Consider the following 16,985-nt stretch of genomic DNA (forward strand, 5'->3'; position numbering starts at 1 on the left):
GATTGGGTCCACCTTCCTGTGACCCTGGACAGGATGAAGCAGATGGATGGAAGTTTGGCATTTGACATTTAATCTGTAGATTCATTTGTAGTAGTAGTTATAGTATGAACTCAGATTACATGAAATGAAAAAAATTAACTGTTTCAAAATTTAATTCACAAATAAAATGTAATGGTAGCATCAGTGAAAGTATCCAAGTCGAAAGTAATCAGTACAACATGATCAGGCTATAGTCCAATTGGTTTATGGTTTATGAACTAAGTACATCTTTTAAATTGTAAAATCTCAACCTCAATGGTGAGAGTCAAAGAACAAAGTTATACTGGAATATAAGTAGCTCTCACTGAAGACAATTACTTCACATTTAAACTGTTCTATTGAATCACATATTTGAATGGAAAACTTCAGCTGTACAAGGTGAAAATATTTTGATAACATGTAATATGAAGTAGGTGTTATGTTCCAATCTGAACACTTTGTAACATTGTTGAGAAAAATGTGCTATCATTATTATTATTATTATTATTTCTGATAAAAATAACATATTCTTTCATTTCAACTCTGAATTTGGGAATAAAAACGTCAGGGGAAAAGGTAACATTGGAAAACAGCGTTTGCACCATGGTTTGCTCACTGGCATTACTGTGTATTTAAAGTCATTTTCTGCCACGCAGGCATGATGACGTCGACCAATCAGAGCGAGGGGGCGGAGCCAACGACGACATCCTGATAGCCACGTAGCTAGCTTCTGATGCTAACCGTGAAGGTAAGTGAAGTCGTTCGTATTTTCTTTATTTTCATTTAATAGAATCAATTTATTCATCTGAAATTAGTAGCTTGGGTATTTATAGGGTGAAGTTGTTTGTTCTGACTGCCCTGTTCCATTAAGAAGACCCTGATAGTATGATGTTACTCACTTAATTCGTCCTGGTGAGGAAGCTAGCGTTAACTGTTGGTTCACATTAAATAAGTTTGTACCTAGAAATATGTGCAAGGTGTGGTCTTGCTGACAGATGTTGACAGATATCAATTGGTAAAGATTTTCTGAAGCCACGGTTGCATAAGTACCAGATTTAAAATGCACAGACTTGGAGCTTTAGTAAAGGAAATGCAACTAACATGTCATTGTTTTCATTTCAGGTTCACGTCAGCGAGCATTACAATGGACCTGCCACATCACGGGCACCGTGCAAGTGAGTGCACACCTCCATCACTACAGCTGGCCCTTTCACTGGATATTTTTGTAAAATATCCACTGGTATTATCTACTTCCTTGTTGTGTTTGTATTTTCCAACACTGATTCAGTGGAATATACCAGAACATTTGAAATGTTGTTCCCAGACAGCTGCTGCCCTTACACTAATGACATAACTGCCTGCAGAGATTGCCTTGTCCCAGAAGTTTTATCATTACCTTCTCTAAACAAAACAAAAACAATTAAGTGAGAACTGTAGATGTAGGTTTTCGTTCAGTTTACAAACTTTATGGTAAAAAGTTGGAATACTCTGTTAAAAAAATGTAATGATCTGTAAATATTTACATTTAAAATGTAAAGACAAATAAATCTTTGTCTTTGAATGTACTTATTACAACTACTATGTAGCTATTATTATATTTTGTATTTAAGTAGCAAGGCATTTGGAAGGGACTGAAGACAGGTTTGCCACTGTATCGCACCTCTTTTGTTACAAGTGTTTGAAAACCCTGTAATTATATTTCAAATAATATACTATAATTTTGATATCAAAATGTTTTCCCTGCTTGTTAATATTGCAGCTGCTCAACAGTCCAGGGTATCCTTCCATGAGTGGCCTGTCAAAGACATCTTTTACACTGGGCATTAACATTTGAGAAATCCAATCACAAGTGGCTGCAAGTTAGAGAATGCTTTCAAACAATTCAATACCCGATTGTGTCTCTAAAGCTGGCAATAAGATGAAGAAGATCCACATACACTTTTTTCTTCAAAACTTTGATTAGTAAAGTATTATGAATCAGGTGTATACATTACAAGGGAAGATCTGCCACAAGCCCCAAGAAGAAATCAAGCGAGAAAGGGCTTTATTGCTGTCATTTGTGCACAAAATCATCATGTTAGTCATCAACTTAGTTGATGGCACTATTTTGGCCTTGAATACCTTCCAGGGGACTTCCATGTTTAGACTATGAAGAGAAAATTGTAAACAAAAGTGTCCCAGACTACATTCAAATGCATCCTAATTGATAGTAACTGAATCTTTGGTGGAATATGTTTAAACCTTGTACTAGTCCTGGCCTCCTGTTATTGGATTTCCTAAAATTCCTTTGATTTAATGTCATGTCTGAATTGGGTTTGAAAGTTGGGTCTGGAAAACAGGCAGCTCAGCTTGACTGTGGTATCATAACTGTGGTACTGCTTGTAGACTGTATGTGGATAAAAGTATGTGTCTCCAAACCTTGTATGTCACCCTTGAGCATTATACTTTCACTGATGTACAGATTATTTATATCATGTACACAAACCCCCCTCAAACCGTAACAAATTTTATATTTTGAATTTTCTACTAGTAGACAAGCTAGATTAGCCCTGACGACACAGCATCCAATATTTACAGAAAACTAATTCGACACTTGTTTGTGAGATTATCAAACAGTTATTAATGTTGTCTCGGTGCATCTTAAACAAACTCAAGCCCAGAGAAGGCGGTGGTTATTTGGAACTTTTTTTAAAAGCGTTCTCTTTTAATTTAACACTGTAACTGTTGAGTTTTGTGAAGTGCTCCATCAAGAATGTGCATGACATTCAAGAGCATATGTTTTGAAAAATAAACTTTCAACATTTGGTTTTAAACCAGGGACTCTGGGGTTTTTATTTACATCTCAATTTTGAGATGTAAATGAAAATTGTAAGATTGGTAGGATTTAGCATCCTAATTAAAATGTTTGCCTTAATTGCAACGAAAATGATTATTCTCATTTTGTTGTTTACATGTTACAAACCATGGAGGGATTTATAACTTGTGCCACGAATGAAGCCATAGTCAGACTATACTCCTAGTGCGATTAATGAGTCTTACCTTAGTTCACTGTTGCCATTCAAATCCTTCACTATGTACATATTCATCAAAAGAAGGAACATTACTTAGGGCTTTCCCTTACTCCGTAAGAACCTCTTCTTTTGCCCTCACATCCGTCTTGTTTTGCCTGACTAATGACGAAAGTCTCAGTGTGCATTTCAGAATGTTGTAAGAAGTCAGCTAGGACAGATTAGTGTGATACAGATGTATGCAACTTAGATGGACTTACTCCACATAGCCTTATTAAGTCATTGCTTGCCTTGAGAGTCATAATAAAATGCTGTTTACTCAGCAGATTCGGAATATTGTTCATGTGAATGTATTCAACAAATGTATTAATGGAAATGCACTCAAAAAAACTTGGCCTTTCAGTAACTGTTGTGAAATGAATATATAGCATAACAAAGTTTTACATAATTGTATTATTAGGAAGTTTAGACACTTTATAGTCATTGAGCATTATTCCTCTTGCTTTAGTCTATCTTTAAATCAATCAACTTTATTTGTTTAGCACGTTTTAAAAGCCACAGGTGTAGCCAAAGTGCTTTACATTAAGACAATGCTTTAGGACAGACTTTACACTTTTGAAATGTAAAGCAATTACTGTAGACTGATTGTTTATATTTCTCATAGTAAGCTAATGAGCATGAAATGTCATTAAAGTTGTTTCATTTAAGGTCATATACCCTCCCTTTATTTTGTCATAATTTGTTTTTTCTCTCTTTCTCCAGCTAAGCCAAGAGCTCGTGCAGCTCCCCCTGCAGGAGACTCTGTCTTGTTCGAAGACACAAGCTCAGCACCACCTGGGATAAACAATCAGGGTTATTACACTCCTGGGTATAATATGGGAGGACCCTCAAATGACATGCAGGGAGGTGCAGGGGCGAACAACGTGTTTGCTGATCCAATGGCCAACGCTGCAATGATGTACGGTTCCACTTTAGCCAACCAAGGAAAAGATATGGTGAACAAAGAGGTGAGGAACGATCGTGCTTCTCACGTAATATCTTCCAGTATGATATTTTACACATTGTTTTAATTTAGTATGGAATAGCCTCATAACCCAGACTGATGTTTGATGGACAGGTTTTCTTTTGCATCAGTGTCTATGCTTGTTGACCACTATTATTAGGTATGCCTTATATAGTAGTCCAAAAAAAAAAGTATCTAGTCACCAGCTGTTTTTGGGGTAAAATGCTTCATTGTTGTTCGACGAGATTGGTCAGACTAGTTTGAGATGATAAAAAGTTTAGAACTAACTGATAACTATTTTTAGATTGAAGGTGCCACTTTTGTCAGATCAGAGCCAGTGTTTGCACAGGCTTGCCAATTCAAGAGAAATTAATCTCCACTGGCATCAGCCTATTTAGGAAGAACCATGATTCACTTGTATGTATGAACTTTGGCAGACTGTCAGTTCTTACCTGATAAGATGACTTTACTTTTGCCTTTCAGATCAGCAGGTTCATGTCTGTGAACAAGTTGAAATACTTCTTTGAAGTGGACACAAGATATGTGCTGAAGAAACTAATGATCCTCATGTTCCCATATACACATCAGGTAATCTGTAAGATTATATTTCATTCAGATCACAAGACAACACAATACAGTTAGTACTTAATGACTCATAATTATCATCATAATTATAAACATTTTCATAACGATGAAAATGTGCACACAAGTCCGTCAGCCTGTTTATCAGTTCTCCAGCTTTGTTTATAAACTTTGTTTAAGGCTGTGATTGCCCACATGGATGAAAAAATGTCCTGAGCTCAGTTATTAGTCACAACCTTTACATTTCTTTTACATTGTAAACTAAGAAATCACTACAGTCTGTGCCCCAATAGTGTGTAATCTACACCTAATGTGAACTGTTCTCACAAGACCAGAAACAGGACTTACTACTACTAGTATTGAGTAATAATACCTGTTATTTTTACATTACCAAACCTATGTGCATTTAATCAAATTATAGTTCTTCTACTGTTTAAATAACTCCTCACCATGCTATTTATCTGCTCCTTGCACCTTATGCTGTCTAACATAGATGCAATAACCACACCCATATTATCATGTCATAGAACTCTGGCATACAATAAAAGGATTTGCTTTTTCTTTTTACTTAAAAATATATTTGCGTATCAATGACACCATCACAGTTCTTCCATTACCACAAACAGGCTCCTGTAAACAATAATCTCCTAAATTATGTTAGCAATTAAACAAGATTGTTGCTTTTGTGACTTTCCACATCAGAATTTCAAAATACAAGGTATGTTTATATAAGGCAATTTATACAAATGTATCATTTTATTTAAATGTTGAAAGCTATATACAAAAGTTTGATGAATATGTAACATATATGTTATGTTCAGTTCTTTTACTGACATTACCATTATGATTGCCCTCAAATGTTTCATTGATCTCATTATTTAAACAGCTTTCTAGATATTTTAGTGTTGAACGAAAGAAAACTTGGTCCATTTTAAACTCTTCCAGTGATTTAAAAAGAGCTTCGGACATATTTTAAGAATGGCACTGTTGTACTCTGCACGGCAAGTCATGAGTTAGTTTCTGCCCTTTGTAGGATTGGGAAGTCCGTTACCATCGGGACACTCCGCTGACTCCGAGACAGGATGTTAATGCATCTGATCTTTATATACCTAGTAAGTTTTCTTTTAGTACAGCATCATCAATGGCAGTACTGTTTTAGGATACCTTTTTTTTTAATGTGCTACCTTTTCATCTTTAAGCAATGGCATTCATTACCTACATCTTACTTGCTGGAATGGCCCTTGGTATTCAGAAAAGGTATGTCTTTATTTTCTTTTTTATGTTATAAACTCGCAGTATGTCTGCTTGTGTCAGATATACTCAATGAGGGCGTGTCCTTTGACTTCATGTCCAGGTTCAGTCCGGAGGTTCTTGGGCTGTGTGCCAGCACTGCCCTTGTGTGGATCATCATCGAGGTTTTAGTCATGCTGTTGAGTTTGTATCTACTGACAGTACACCACGACCTCTCAACTTTTGATCTCATCGCCTACAGTGGATACAAATATGTTGGGTAAATGGATCCAATGATTTATCACTCATAACAGTCAAAATTAATTAACGTGATTAGGCATTTGCTGTTACTGCCTCTCATTCTTATTATTATTTTATTAAGCTCTGTGATTGAAAGGCCTTTAGCTAATGAGTTCATTTTCTAGTATGGTTGACTCCATATTTACCGTTTGCCTTGATGTGTTGTCTTCTAGGATGATCTTCACAGTGTTGTGTGGCTTGGTGTTTGGCAGTGACGGATATTTTGTGGCACTTGCCTGGTCCTCTTGTGCCCTTATGTTCTTCATTGTGAGTATATATTATTTTTTGAATGTTTGACATAATTTACTAAATTTACAAACCTAATTCACAATTCCCAGTTTGTATGCCTAAAGCAAATATTTAAATGAAAGCACAATAATAATTACTAACAAATTTCTGTTTAAATCCAACTCTGAATTCTGTTTACTATAGTACTATACTACTATATAATTTTGGTAGTAGTCCAAGCTTTCCATCTTACACGTTTAGCAGTTTCAGTCTCTGTAGTGGTAATTAATATTGTTTTTCGAGTGTTGTGTGAAGTGATTAGATATACTTGAATGTCTCCCAAATAGCTTCATTGGTATAACAAATTACTAATTCACAAAGACACAATTTTACATTACATTTAGCAGATACTTTTATCCAAAGCGAATTACAACAGAGGAATACAATCAAGCAACAGTAACATAGTAGATCACAAAGTAGATGTAGATAAAACAGAAGTTAGGGTAGTGTGTTAAGTGACACTCTGACAACATTCAAGTGCTCAGGAAGATAAAAGGGGAGTTCAGTTCACAACAGGTGTCCTTGGAAAAGGACCGTTTTCAACACCTTTTTGAACGCAGCAACTTGTTCCACCACTGAGGAACAACGAGGGAGAACAGTCTCGACTGAGATCACCTTGAGTGAAGAGAGGGCAGGGTCAGTGTGTTTCCTGTGAAGAGCACAGTGCTCATGAAGGGGTGTAAGCCTTTATGATCAAGTTCACATAGGCAGGTGCGGACTCCAAGATTACCTCGTAGGCAAGTGAGAAGGACTTCTGTTTTATTCGAGCAGCCACGGGTAGCCAGTGAAGCTCAATGAGCAGAGGTGTGACATGTGTCCGTATGGGTTGATCAAAGACCAGAAGCGCTGCAGCATTCTGGACCTTGATTGCACAAGCAAGGAGGGCATTTCAGTAATCGAAGGGGGATGTAACCATGGCCTGTAGCAGGAGTCGAGTTTCATATTGAGTCAGGTAAAGTTTTATTATTTGAATGTTGTAGAGAGCAAAGCGGGCACAACCAGGACACTGATATAATATAGTCAGAAAAAGATAACTTGTCATTAAACATGACACCCAGGTTCTTTGTAATGTTCATGGGACCAACAGCCAATATTTATGTTGATATCGAGGCTGTATTTTAGCCGTGTGTTGGCTCCGGGAACAACAAGCAGTCATTTCAACAATTCAGTGAACAGCACAGAAATAATGATCAAATGGAATAAGTCAGCTAAAACAAGTCTTATCTATCTTTTATTATTATCTGACTTCATAATAAATTAGACTGAAAAGGAACTGGGTCAAGAAGGCTTTTATGGCTGTTGTTTTTGTGGTAGCTAAAATGGTCTTGCATGCAAGGAAGTTGTTCATAAAAATCTTGCACCTGAAATAACCATTTACTGGATTATCAAGAACCTGAAAGAGACAGGTTCAACTGTAATGAAGAAAGCCTCTGTATGTTCAAGTGTGCAACAAATATGACTGTTTCTTTGTGAGGATTCAGCCAAAGAACCATCCCACTGCCAGTTAAAGTTTCTCAACGGTGGAACTTTGTGAGTTTGAATGCATATGAAACGTAGAAAAATAAAACCACTTTCCTCAGAGAAAACCCATCCAGGACAGACTGAAATTATGCAGAAAGCATAAACATTCAAGAGTATAAGACTGATGCAAAGTTACTTTTCTGAATCGTCCAGCTGTTTTAGACATATAAAAAAAGTTATTGTCTGCACAAATAAAGGTGAATGCTACATTGAGTCATGTATAATGCCAAGAGTGACACATACTAAGACTATTCATGTTTAGGGTTGCCTCTCAAGGGAGTGTGTTAAGCACTGCCGTGATTTAAAAAAAAAAAAAAAGAAGAAAGAATAGCATCAACATATCCTATTGGAAAGTCCTGGAGAAATTTAGTGATGATCCTTGGATCTTCCAGAATGATAGTGATAAAGTGGCTCAAGGATCATGATGTTAAAACTTTTCATCTTTGGCAATCAGGAACTTGTTCTCAAGTCTCAGAAAGCAGGTAGAAAAGTAGGAAATTACAAATTGTGATCAACTTAGAGTACTAAAACAGCAAGAATGGATCTCAAGAAAATACTAACTGGTCGACCAGGACAGCTGCAATTGTACAAAATATCTTAAACAAAAACATCTACCCTCTGAATCATGGATTTCCTGTCCAGAGCTCTTTGGGGTTTCTTTACCATGGTCATTTTTTTTTTTTTTTTTTTTTTTTAATATTTTTAACAATAATCTATTTGATCCTAAAGTACAGTATGTGATATATTTATCTTATACGTTTTTTTTAAATGTTGACAAAACCGACAAAATGTAATTGTGACATCTAATTTGCAATATCAAAGTCCCATTGCCTTAATGTTCAAAAATAAAGAACATGACTGTGTTTAAAGAAATCATTCATTTTTCATTGAATGATCATCATTCATTCAATTGTGGGGGAATATATTTAACCTATATTTAATTTCATTTCCTGGGAAGAGTTAGTGAGGTGCAGGCTAATCTGCTGACTGTGTAAATACACCGACACAAATATGGGGGATGCAGTTGACATGAAGTCCTGTCGTCAAGGCAACGGTGCCAGGCAGCCATCAGAGATTCAAGTAGTTACTGCTCTTGGCACAAGAAGTACTCCGGCATGTCACCCTGTTTAATCATTGTATAATCCTTTTTTTTTGTTGTTTAAAGCTCTTCCCTTCTTGTGCAGCTGATACCACATATTAGATTAGACTTTATTACAAAGTTACTCTTTTATTTTCTAACTCATTTACAAAGTTGGTCAGAATATTAGGTTTAAAGATGTTTCTTTCTCCGCAGGTTCGATCTCTAAAAATGAAGATCCTGCCATCTCTCTCATCTGACTCAATGGGGATGGGATCAAGTGCCAAGCCTCAACTTCGCCTTTATATCACTTTGGCAACTGCACTCTTTCAGCCAATCATTATATACTGGTTAACCTCTCACTTGGTCAGGTGACTGTGAGGTATTTCATAACTTCAAGTCCAAGAGAACTGGGCCCCCCAAAAAAGTGGTTGTTGGTTGTTGTTGCCCTTTATATTCTTGTAAGTAAACTCAAGCATATGTAAACAGTGTTGATCTGCAGCCTGTGTTTAGCTTTTCATTTGGACAAATTCATAATGAAATCATTTCTTTATGTAACCAGGTGTGACACAGTGTCTGTGGTGACTGTGCAGTAATCTTGACAAATGCTTATTTTTGTCTCACTAACTTTCAAAACAAGGGCTTTGAGTGACCAGATTTGTTTAATCAGGACATATTCTGTCCTTTTTTATAATGTCTATGGACATGCTTTCCAGTATTGACGCCACACGGTACACGCAGAAATTCACTTTGCACACGATTCATACGTGGTGTGGTAATAGTACTGCATCTTCTTTCAGTTTTCAATCCTGAATATTATTTATCTACAGTACATTCGGAAAAAAAAGCATGAAAATATTTGGATTTTTGTAGAAAAATAAATATATTAAGCTTTGTGTTTTCATTTTTTTTCCCTCCTAATTGTTCACTAGATGTTTGTACCTGATGTACACAGATTTAATTTCTAAAGGTTTGAAGTACTAACAATTAATTCCACAGGATTCACGCGTCTTAACAGAACACAAGTCCAGCAATATGTTTCATGTCAAACTTATTTAACTCAAAATACATTTCATTATGAAAACAAATTGTTCCCACGACCTGATGTGCTCAATGTAATCACACTTGAATTGCTTTACTTGAACAAGTTTTAAGTGTTGCTTTATTCCACACTTTTCTTGATATCTGCAGTCATTGTAGACATTTCTAAACCGGCACAAGTTGAGTTGTGCTTAAACATTCACATTTCAATTATATGATATGCTTCAGCAGAGCAGTCTTGTAATGCATAAGTGACAGATGCCTTTTCCTACAGATGCATGCATCACTGTGGTTGTGTGGAGTTGCAGGGGGTTTAAAAAGTCTGCGTTATTGATGGTGGGGGAGCCTGCAGTTTCTAGCAGTGTGGCAAGCAGCAAAGTTCTGCATCTATCTTGTTACTAAAATGCGCACTGCTACTGAATAAATGAGGCGAGAAAGAATGTGAGTACATGAGGGGAACTGTGGATGTCACGATTTCTAAACTGACCTCTTCGACTTTTAGCTCAGGACTCATCCTGGATAGAAAGCTGCGTGTAGCATGTCAGCTGACGATGCATACGCTTTGCTTGGTGCAAAAATATGAAATTATGTCTCAGAACTCAGCTGCTTCTGGTTTAGGTAGGAAAAAACAAGAATGTATGTCCATTGACAACTATTCAGCATTTAAATGATACTGCCTACAACTTTTAAAACAATTTGAACTGTTTTACTTTTTGTAACCTTGCCCAACACACTGCCACTGCACATTTGCCGGTGTTCTGCCAATCCTTGCTACCTGCCGAGAAATGCTACTTTGTGGTTCTGCGCATGCGCACAGTGGATTTTCAAAGTTTGATTGGCACGTCCATGATTTCTTGCACGATGTAAAATTGATAATATGGGATGTTGAGTATTTGATCCTTCAAAATACACTACCCATGACATGAATTGCATTACACTTTGTGAACATTATACGATAAAGAGAAAAAAAAACAATTCTATTGCTTTATTTGATATTCATTCAGTCATTGGCCTTTATTTAACCAGGCAGGTCATTAATAACATTCTTATTTACAACAACGGCCTGGCAAGAGACAAGGACCACTTGGGGGGAAAGGAAGTGGGCTAGGGAGTAAAACACAGTAAAATTGTAGCTCTACAAAGGTAGAAAACCATAGGGAGCATTTTTTGGCAAAGCAGCTGGAATTGACAGAACACCGGGTTATTTAAAAAAAAGTAATTTTCTATCTTTGTTATTTTCCATCACATTTTAAACGGCACCACACTCATCTGTGAAAGCGCGTTCCTGTGCTGCTTGGTGCCTGATTTATGTGATCGGTGCGGGAGCGCGCCCGGGAGCGCGCTTCCTGCAAAGCGTCCTTTGTGTTTCCATGGAAACCGTCAACAGCAACAGCTCGGAGGCAAAAGGTGTACTGCGGCAACTCTGAACGTGAGGATTTCAAATTTAACTCCACACGGACGATCTCCGGGTTTTAACAAGATCTGGCTGATTTCCTAACCTGTAAGTAAGCCCAGTATTGAACATTTAAAGACTTAGCAGCCAGCACCGATAGGGTTACCTGAGAGGGGGGGAAGCGGCTTCCCTGAGTAGTCAAATGAAACTTTATATTGCCCCACCATTTTCCAACAGAATTGCTTTGTAGACTAGAGCCATGTGGCATCCAAGACAAACTTGCAGAGTTTTATAAACGTGGCCTTTGCACACAGCAAGTAACCCAGATGTTAATTTGCCCCAGTTTGTTGAAAGACGGTGCAGTTTTCAGTCCTGCTTTTGCCATAATTTAAAAGAGACATGGAAACGTGAAGGTGGACTTTGAACACAGAAGCCCATCAGAGGGGAACGACTGGCAAACTTTCACTCAAACTGCAGTTTATTTTCTTCTGCCTTTTCCATCAGCAGTTTTCCAGAAAAAAAGTTACATTAAATTGAACTTTTATCGATGACTCTCTGTGCTTGTGCTAGAGTTAGAGTTCATGTTGTGAAAAGTATGATGTAATTGGAAATGAAACATGTAATTTGAGCCCTGATGAACTTCTGTTTTCTTCCAGCAGCCTCACAGCTGAATGACCTTTCACTCCTGAGAGAAATGGAGACCAGCTCTTGCACACTGCCGTCTGGAAGATCCCTGCCCTTCACCTCCTCACCCCAGCAGATCTCTTTGAATAGCAATGTTTCACTCCCGCTTTCCCCCATCTCATCACCCCCATCCCCTACCTCACTTTCCCCCACAGCCGAGTCTCCTCATTCATCTTCCCCACTTTCAGACTGTACTTCATCACATTGCCTCGAAGGACAAAACTCACAAAACCTCAGGTGGGAAAATGTATCTGACCAAGATGACCTGACCTGCCTCAACTGGCTGCATCAGAGAGGCAACCTGCTCCCTCTACAGCCCCTTGCCAAAATGACACTACTTCCTCAGCAAGATTCCTGCACGCCTGCCCAACCTCTTCCACCTCCTGCCTCATTAAAGCCGCCATACTCCTTCAGCAGTCTGATTTTCATGGCAATAGAGGATTCTTCACACAAAATGCTTCCAGTGAAAGACATCTATGAATGGATTGTGAACAATTTCCCTTACTACAGGACAGGGACTGGAGGCTGGAGGAACTCAGTTAGACACAACTTGTCCTTGAGCAAGAGCTTCTGTCGCATTCAGAGGGACAAGAACCAGGTGGGAATTTAATCCATAATTAGTAAGATAGGGTGCACGACTGTGGACACATTTTTAACATTGTTATATTATCCCACTTACTGAAGCGTCTTCGAGCAACCCACTCAAAGAGGGTTTTTTTTCTCAAAGTAATAGCTATGCCTTCATGAGGGGGAGATATTGTCATGTAAACTTATTCAACTATGATTCATATACCATTCGATGAGTCATTGTAGTTGAATAGAAACATGTAGCTTTGTTGTGTTTGTTTGCAGTCAGTGGGGAAGGGCTCGCTTTGGTGTGTGTGTCCACAGTATCGATCAGCCCTGCTGGAGGTGCTGAAGAAGACCCACAGTTATCACAGCAACAACAGCAATCTCATAAATAGGCCTGCACTGTGAGTAAAATCATTTACTGCCTGCACTTCGCCTGGTTCAGTTTAATTACTATCAGTTAATGTGTTATAATCACCTTTAATTTGTCTGTTAAAATGTCCCGTTTATTCTTTCATCTGACCTTTATTTAAATTCAAAACACACTGAAGAATTGATACCAATATAGCCAAGAAATAAAAGAAACAAAGCCTACGCAAAAGAAGCTTGGATTGGAATAATGGTAAAACTATTTAAAAAGTCAGTAAAGAAAATATGGAATTCAAGTCTAAACCAAAGAGGTATAAAGATAATATTCAACTACCTTTATGTCAAAAAATCAATTAGGCTTTGATTTATGTTCCATGTAATATTAAGTTGTAGCTGCATTGCTGGTAAAACTAAATGTTTCAAATTCAGCGAAAATAGCTGGAACCTTCAACATGACTCACTAATTTCGGTCTTTAAGAGATTTAAAAAAACATTACAAGTTTTATGACTAGATAAAACAGTATCTTACAGAAAGTCAGGGTTTCTGAACATTTTGACTTTTGTGAGTGTTTTAAATATCAAAAGTGAAAAGTTACACATATCAAAAGTGAAAAGTTACACATAAGCAGCATCTTTAAAATTTGAAGTTTGGAGTGAGGTGTAGTGTTTTAGTGTTTCTTTGTTGTACAAGTACAAAGAACAACAGCTCAATTACATTATTTTTGCTATGGCTGAGCAGCTGCTATACATTGATTGGTGTGTGTGTGTGTGTGTGTATATATATATATATATATATATATATATATATATATATATATATATATATATATATATATATATAATATGAATAAACAAAAACAAATAGCTCCTTATATATATATATATATTAAGCTGCAATTGCAAGTATACTGCAATATATTGTATATATGTATTTTTTTTTTAAGAATCAAACAGTTAATTAAAAGAGGCTTCATTAAGACAGAAAAAGTTTAATAAGTTCATGAGTAATTGGCCCAAATAAATCTGAGTTCTGTCTGTACTGCTTCATTACGGCGTGACTTACTGTAGAAAGGAGTTTCTGAGTTGCTTCTTCATTATATCGGTTGAAACAATAAAAGAAGAACAGTGTATTTAAGCAGTTGTCTGTCTTGACATGTTGTGTGCAGGTTGGAAGGAACTGACTATGAAACACCAGCGGTCGGTGATATAATAGAAATCTCAGGTTAGTACCGACACTGGGTTCAATGTCAGTTCATCTGTACGTGAATCTAAATATTTAAGAGTTTCGGAGCAGTTGTTCATCATTGAAGTCACAGCTATCTGTGACAGTTTTATAACATGCAGCTTTTCTTCCACTGCGAAGCTTTCTCAGCATGCAACATTGTTCCTGTGTTTGTGTTCTGTTGGCATGGCAACCACCTTCTGTTGCCTTGGTAACTGAGCAGTAGCATAGCTTAACCTTGGTCATAAGTCCCCTTGTTTGTCTGGGCCCCTGTATTGAACGCTCCTGCATGCTCGCTGAAGAATCCAACTCGTGATTATTCATCAGTCGCTATAAAAACGAAATATTAATATATTGGTGTTGTTTTTTTAATTTCATTAAGTCATTTCAGTTTATCTGCTTTTTCTTCCAACATGCAGACCCTCTGTCTCACACCCTGCTCCTCTCCACTTCCTCACCCCATATCTTCACTTCTGATAACCCAACTTTTGCTGAGAACCCAGCATGTCCTTTGACCCCAGATCATGAGGAACTTGTCACCACGGAGTCATGTGAATACCAGCAGGAGGAGGTCGGCAAAGACATTGAGAAAGACCCCATGTCTGACAGTGGGTACATCGAGTTACACTATTACCAGTCTGATCAGTATCAGTACCTGGTGCTGCCAGAAGACAGCGAGCTGGACCTGGAGACTGTGGAGATCCTTCAGCTGGATGCCGAGGCCCAGGAGGCTGCTGGGTCACTGCTGGACCTGGCAGGTGGAGGATATTAGTCCATATCACAGCTGACTGTCGCGCTTCAGTCCACTGTAAGCAAATATTTTAACAGATCAACACAAAGTTGGATTATTATAAAATTTGAGATAGTGACACTACCCTTTTAATTGTGTATTGTTGTGTACCTAGATAGCAATATATATAAAAGAACTAATGTAAAACTGCGGTTCACATTACTTCATATGTATTTTGGCACTTCATGCTCCCTCTCATACCACATATCACAAAAAACAATTTCAGCTAAGTATTAATATATTTATATTTAAAACTGAGAGAAAAGTATTCACTTAGTTAGTTTTTCACTGTTTTCCAAAAGATTAAACTCATTCTCAGGTGTGGTAGGAGTGCTTCCAGCTCAAGTAGAACAACTGTTTTTAAGTTAAGTTTCTTGTGCAGAAGTTTAACTTACATACTGTTAAAAATGAACATTGCATTTACTCACATCCACACTGTTACCACTAAGTTTTAAATGTGTTACCAATGATACCCACTTTGTCAAATGTCATGGTGAATGTATTTTTGTTGTATTCATAACTATTTCTGTGGTTCATTCTGAAAAATGATCTATCTTAAAATAACATATTAATTGAGGTTGAAAGCGGTGTTAATCTGGCCCTCACACCTATTGCCACCAGCCCCCAGGTGCCATTGTCTTCCCACACTATTGCATTAATTAGGTCCTATGACAATGCCAGGCCGCTACATTTGCACTTCCTGTGATTTGTGTGAGGCATTATAAACTTCTTAAGTACTTTCTCTGAATGTTTGACATATCATTGCGGGAGGCACAGCACATCAAAAGGTTAAGCATGTTTTTTCCCTTCACCACATGCTGCCGTTATGAGTATGAGCAAATATGGGCATCGGTTCAGAGTGATAACAAATAGAGAATGTCTTTTGTACACCCATGCCCAGCACCCATAAAATACCTAATGTCGTATGACACCTGATGTGTGTGAAAGCTTGTGTGTTTTTGGTCATATTAAGGCCCACAAAAGGCAAGTGATTTAGGATAAACAATGATGATGATGATAATAATAATTATTATTGTTATTATTATTATTATTATTATTATTATTATTATTATTATTATTATTATTATTATTATTATTATTAATAAACCTCATTAAAAAGGACAGGGTCCTTGAACCTTCAGTGATCGGGCCCTAATTAGATAATGTGTTATTTATTATGTGATTACAGTTGTAGATCATACTCAGCAGCATTTTTTTTAAATTATTGTTATTTTTTGTTACCCTTGTTATTCTTCAGATTATGTTCACTTATTTTTTTTCACTGCACTATATTGTATACTCTTCAAAGAAAAACTGTCTTGGTTGTCAGTATATCTAAAACACTGGATAATACCATGTAATCTAAGCTGAACTCAGACAAGAGGGATTTATTTGTAATTAATTAGCTCACTGCCATTTAAATGTCTTTTTATTTCAGGTACTTTGGATTTCTGTTATAAATTGTATGCATGTTTTGGTAGTTTCATTTTGCAATCCCACTGTTATGGTTTTAAGAATAAAAATCCTGTTTTGTTCTGACATTGTTGCTTTTTACTTTTCCTTATGTTTGGCTTTTAATGTGTTTTATGAACCCATCTCTTGAACGCGTTATTATTTAATTTTTTTAATTTTTAATTTTTAATTTATTTTTTAATACATTAATAACGCCGTTGGAGGGCGCCACAACCTCGGAGTGTGGGTTATCACGAATAAATTATCTATAAATCGCAAAACAACCCCTGTCCCCAGGTTACACTTTTTGTTTAGACAAGGAAACTACTTTGGATATGATTTGTATAATCACAAACACCGAAGTCCTGTTTTGCATTACCTGCATCGTAGTTCCGTATTCGTCACTTTACATCAAAAACTTCATTTCCCAGCTCGG

General features: G+C 37.0%; 2 protein-coding genes across 3 annotated transcripts; both read left to right on the plus strand.

Annotated features, from left to right (window-relative positions):
• Positions 1 to 701: 701 nt before the first annotated feature.
• On the plus strand, positions 702 to 9,932 carry yif1a (Yip1 interacting factor homolog A (S. cerevisiae)). The gene is made up of 9 exons (XM_061725542.1): positions 702 to 766; positions 1,141 to 1,193; positions 3,789 to 4,033; positions 4,513 to 4,617; positions 5,645 to 5,723; positions 5,811 to 5,868; positions 5,966 to 6,121; positions 6,315 to 6,408; positions 9,245 to 9,932. Exons 2-9 carry the CDS (start codon positions 1,163 to 1,165, stop codon positions 9,401 to 9,403), a joined length of 927 nt encoding a protein of 308 aa, XP_061581526.1. The 5' UTR covers positions 702 to 766; positions 1,141 to 1,162; the 3' UTR covers positions 9,404 to 9,932.
• A 1,558-nt stretch (positions 9,933 to 11,490) lies between these two features.
• On the plus strand, positions 11,491 to 16,569 carry si:ch211-145o7.3 (forkhead box protein N2). 2 transcript variants are annotated; one of them, XM_061725541.1, is made up of 5 exons: positions 11,491 to 11,498; positions 12,119 to 12,744; positions 12,999 to 13,120; positions 14,252 to 14,307; positions 14,727 to 16,569. In XM_061725541.1, exons 2-5 carry the CDS (start codon positions 12,157 to 12,159, stop codon positions 15,077 to 15,079), a joined length of 1,119 nt encoding a protein of 372 aa, XP_061581525.1. In that variant the 5' UTR covers positions 11,491 to 11,498; positions 12,119 to 12,156; the 3' UTR covers positions 15,080 to 16,569. The 2 variants fall into 2 exon arrangements, with proteins under 2 accessions (XP_061581525.1, XP_061581524.1); XM_061725540.1 differs by lacking the exon at positions 11,491 to 11,498 and adding an exon at positions 11,532 to 11,570 and having other exon boundaries at positions 12,122 to 12,744.
• The last annotated feature ends 416 nt before the right edge of the window (positions 16,570 to 16,985 follow it).

The sequence above is a fragment of the Cololabis saira genome, chromosome 7 (assembly GCF_033807715.1).
Source record: "Cololabis saira isolate AMF1-May2022 chromosome 7, fColSai1.1, whole genome shotgun sequence".
NCBI classification, from domain to species: Eukaryota; Metazoa; Chordata; class Actinopteri; order Beloniformes; family Belonidae; genus Cololabis; species Cololabis saira.

Excerpts from the sequence above, each read along its gene's own strand:
- si:ch211-145o7.3 (XM_061725541.1), top strand. The coding sequence starts at position 12,157 with ATGGAGACCAGCTCTTGCACACTGCCGTCTGGAAGATCCCTGCCCTTC. Across the intron at positions 13,121-14,251 it reads CTCATAAATAGGCCTGCACT|GTTGGAAGGAACTGACTATG; the intron begins GTGAGTAAAATC and ends TGTTGTGTGCAG. Across the intron at positions 14,308-14,726 it reads TGATATAATAGAAATCTCAG|ACCCTCTGTCTCACACCCTG; the intron begins GTTAGTACCGAC and ends TCCAACATGCAG.
- yif1a (XM_061725542.1), top strand. The coding sequence starts at position 1,163 with ATGGACCTGCCACATCACGGGCACCGTGCAA. Across the intron at positions 6,122-6,314 it reads AGTGGATACAAATATGTTGG|GATGATCTTCACAGTGTTGT; the intron begins GTAAATGGATCC and ends GTTGTCTTCTAG. Across the intron at positions 6,409-9,244 it reads GTGCCCTTATGTTCTTCATT|GTTCGATCTCTAAAAATGAA; the intron begins GTGAGTATATAT and ends CTTTCTCCGCAG.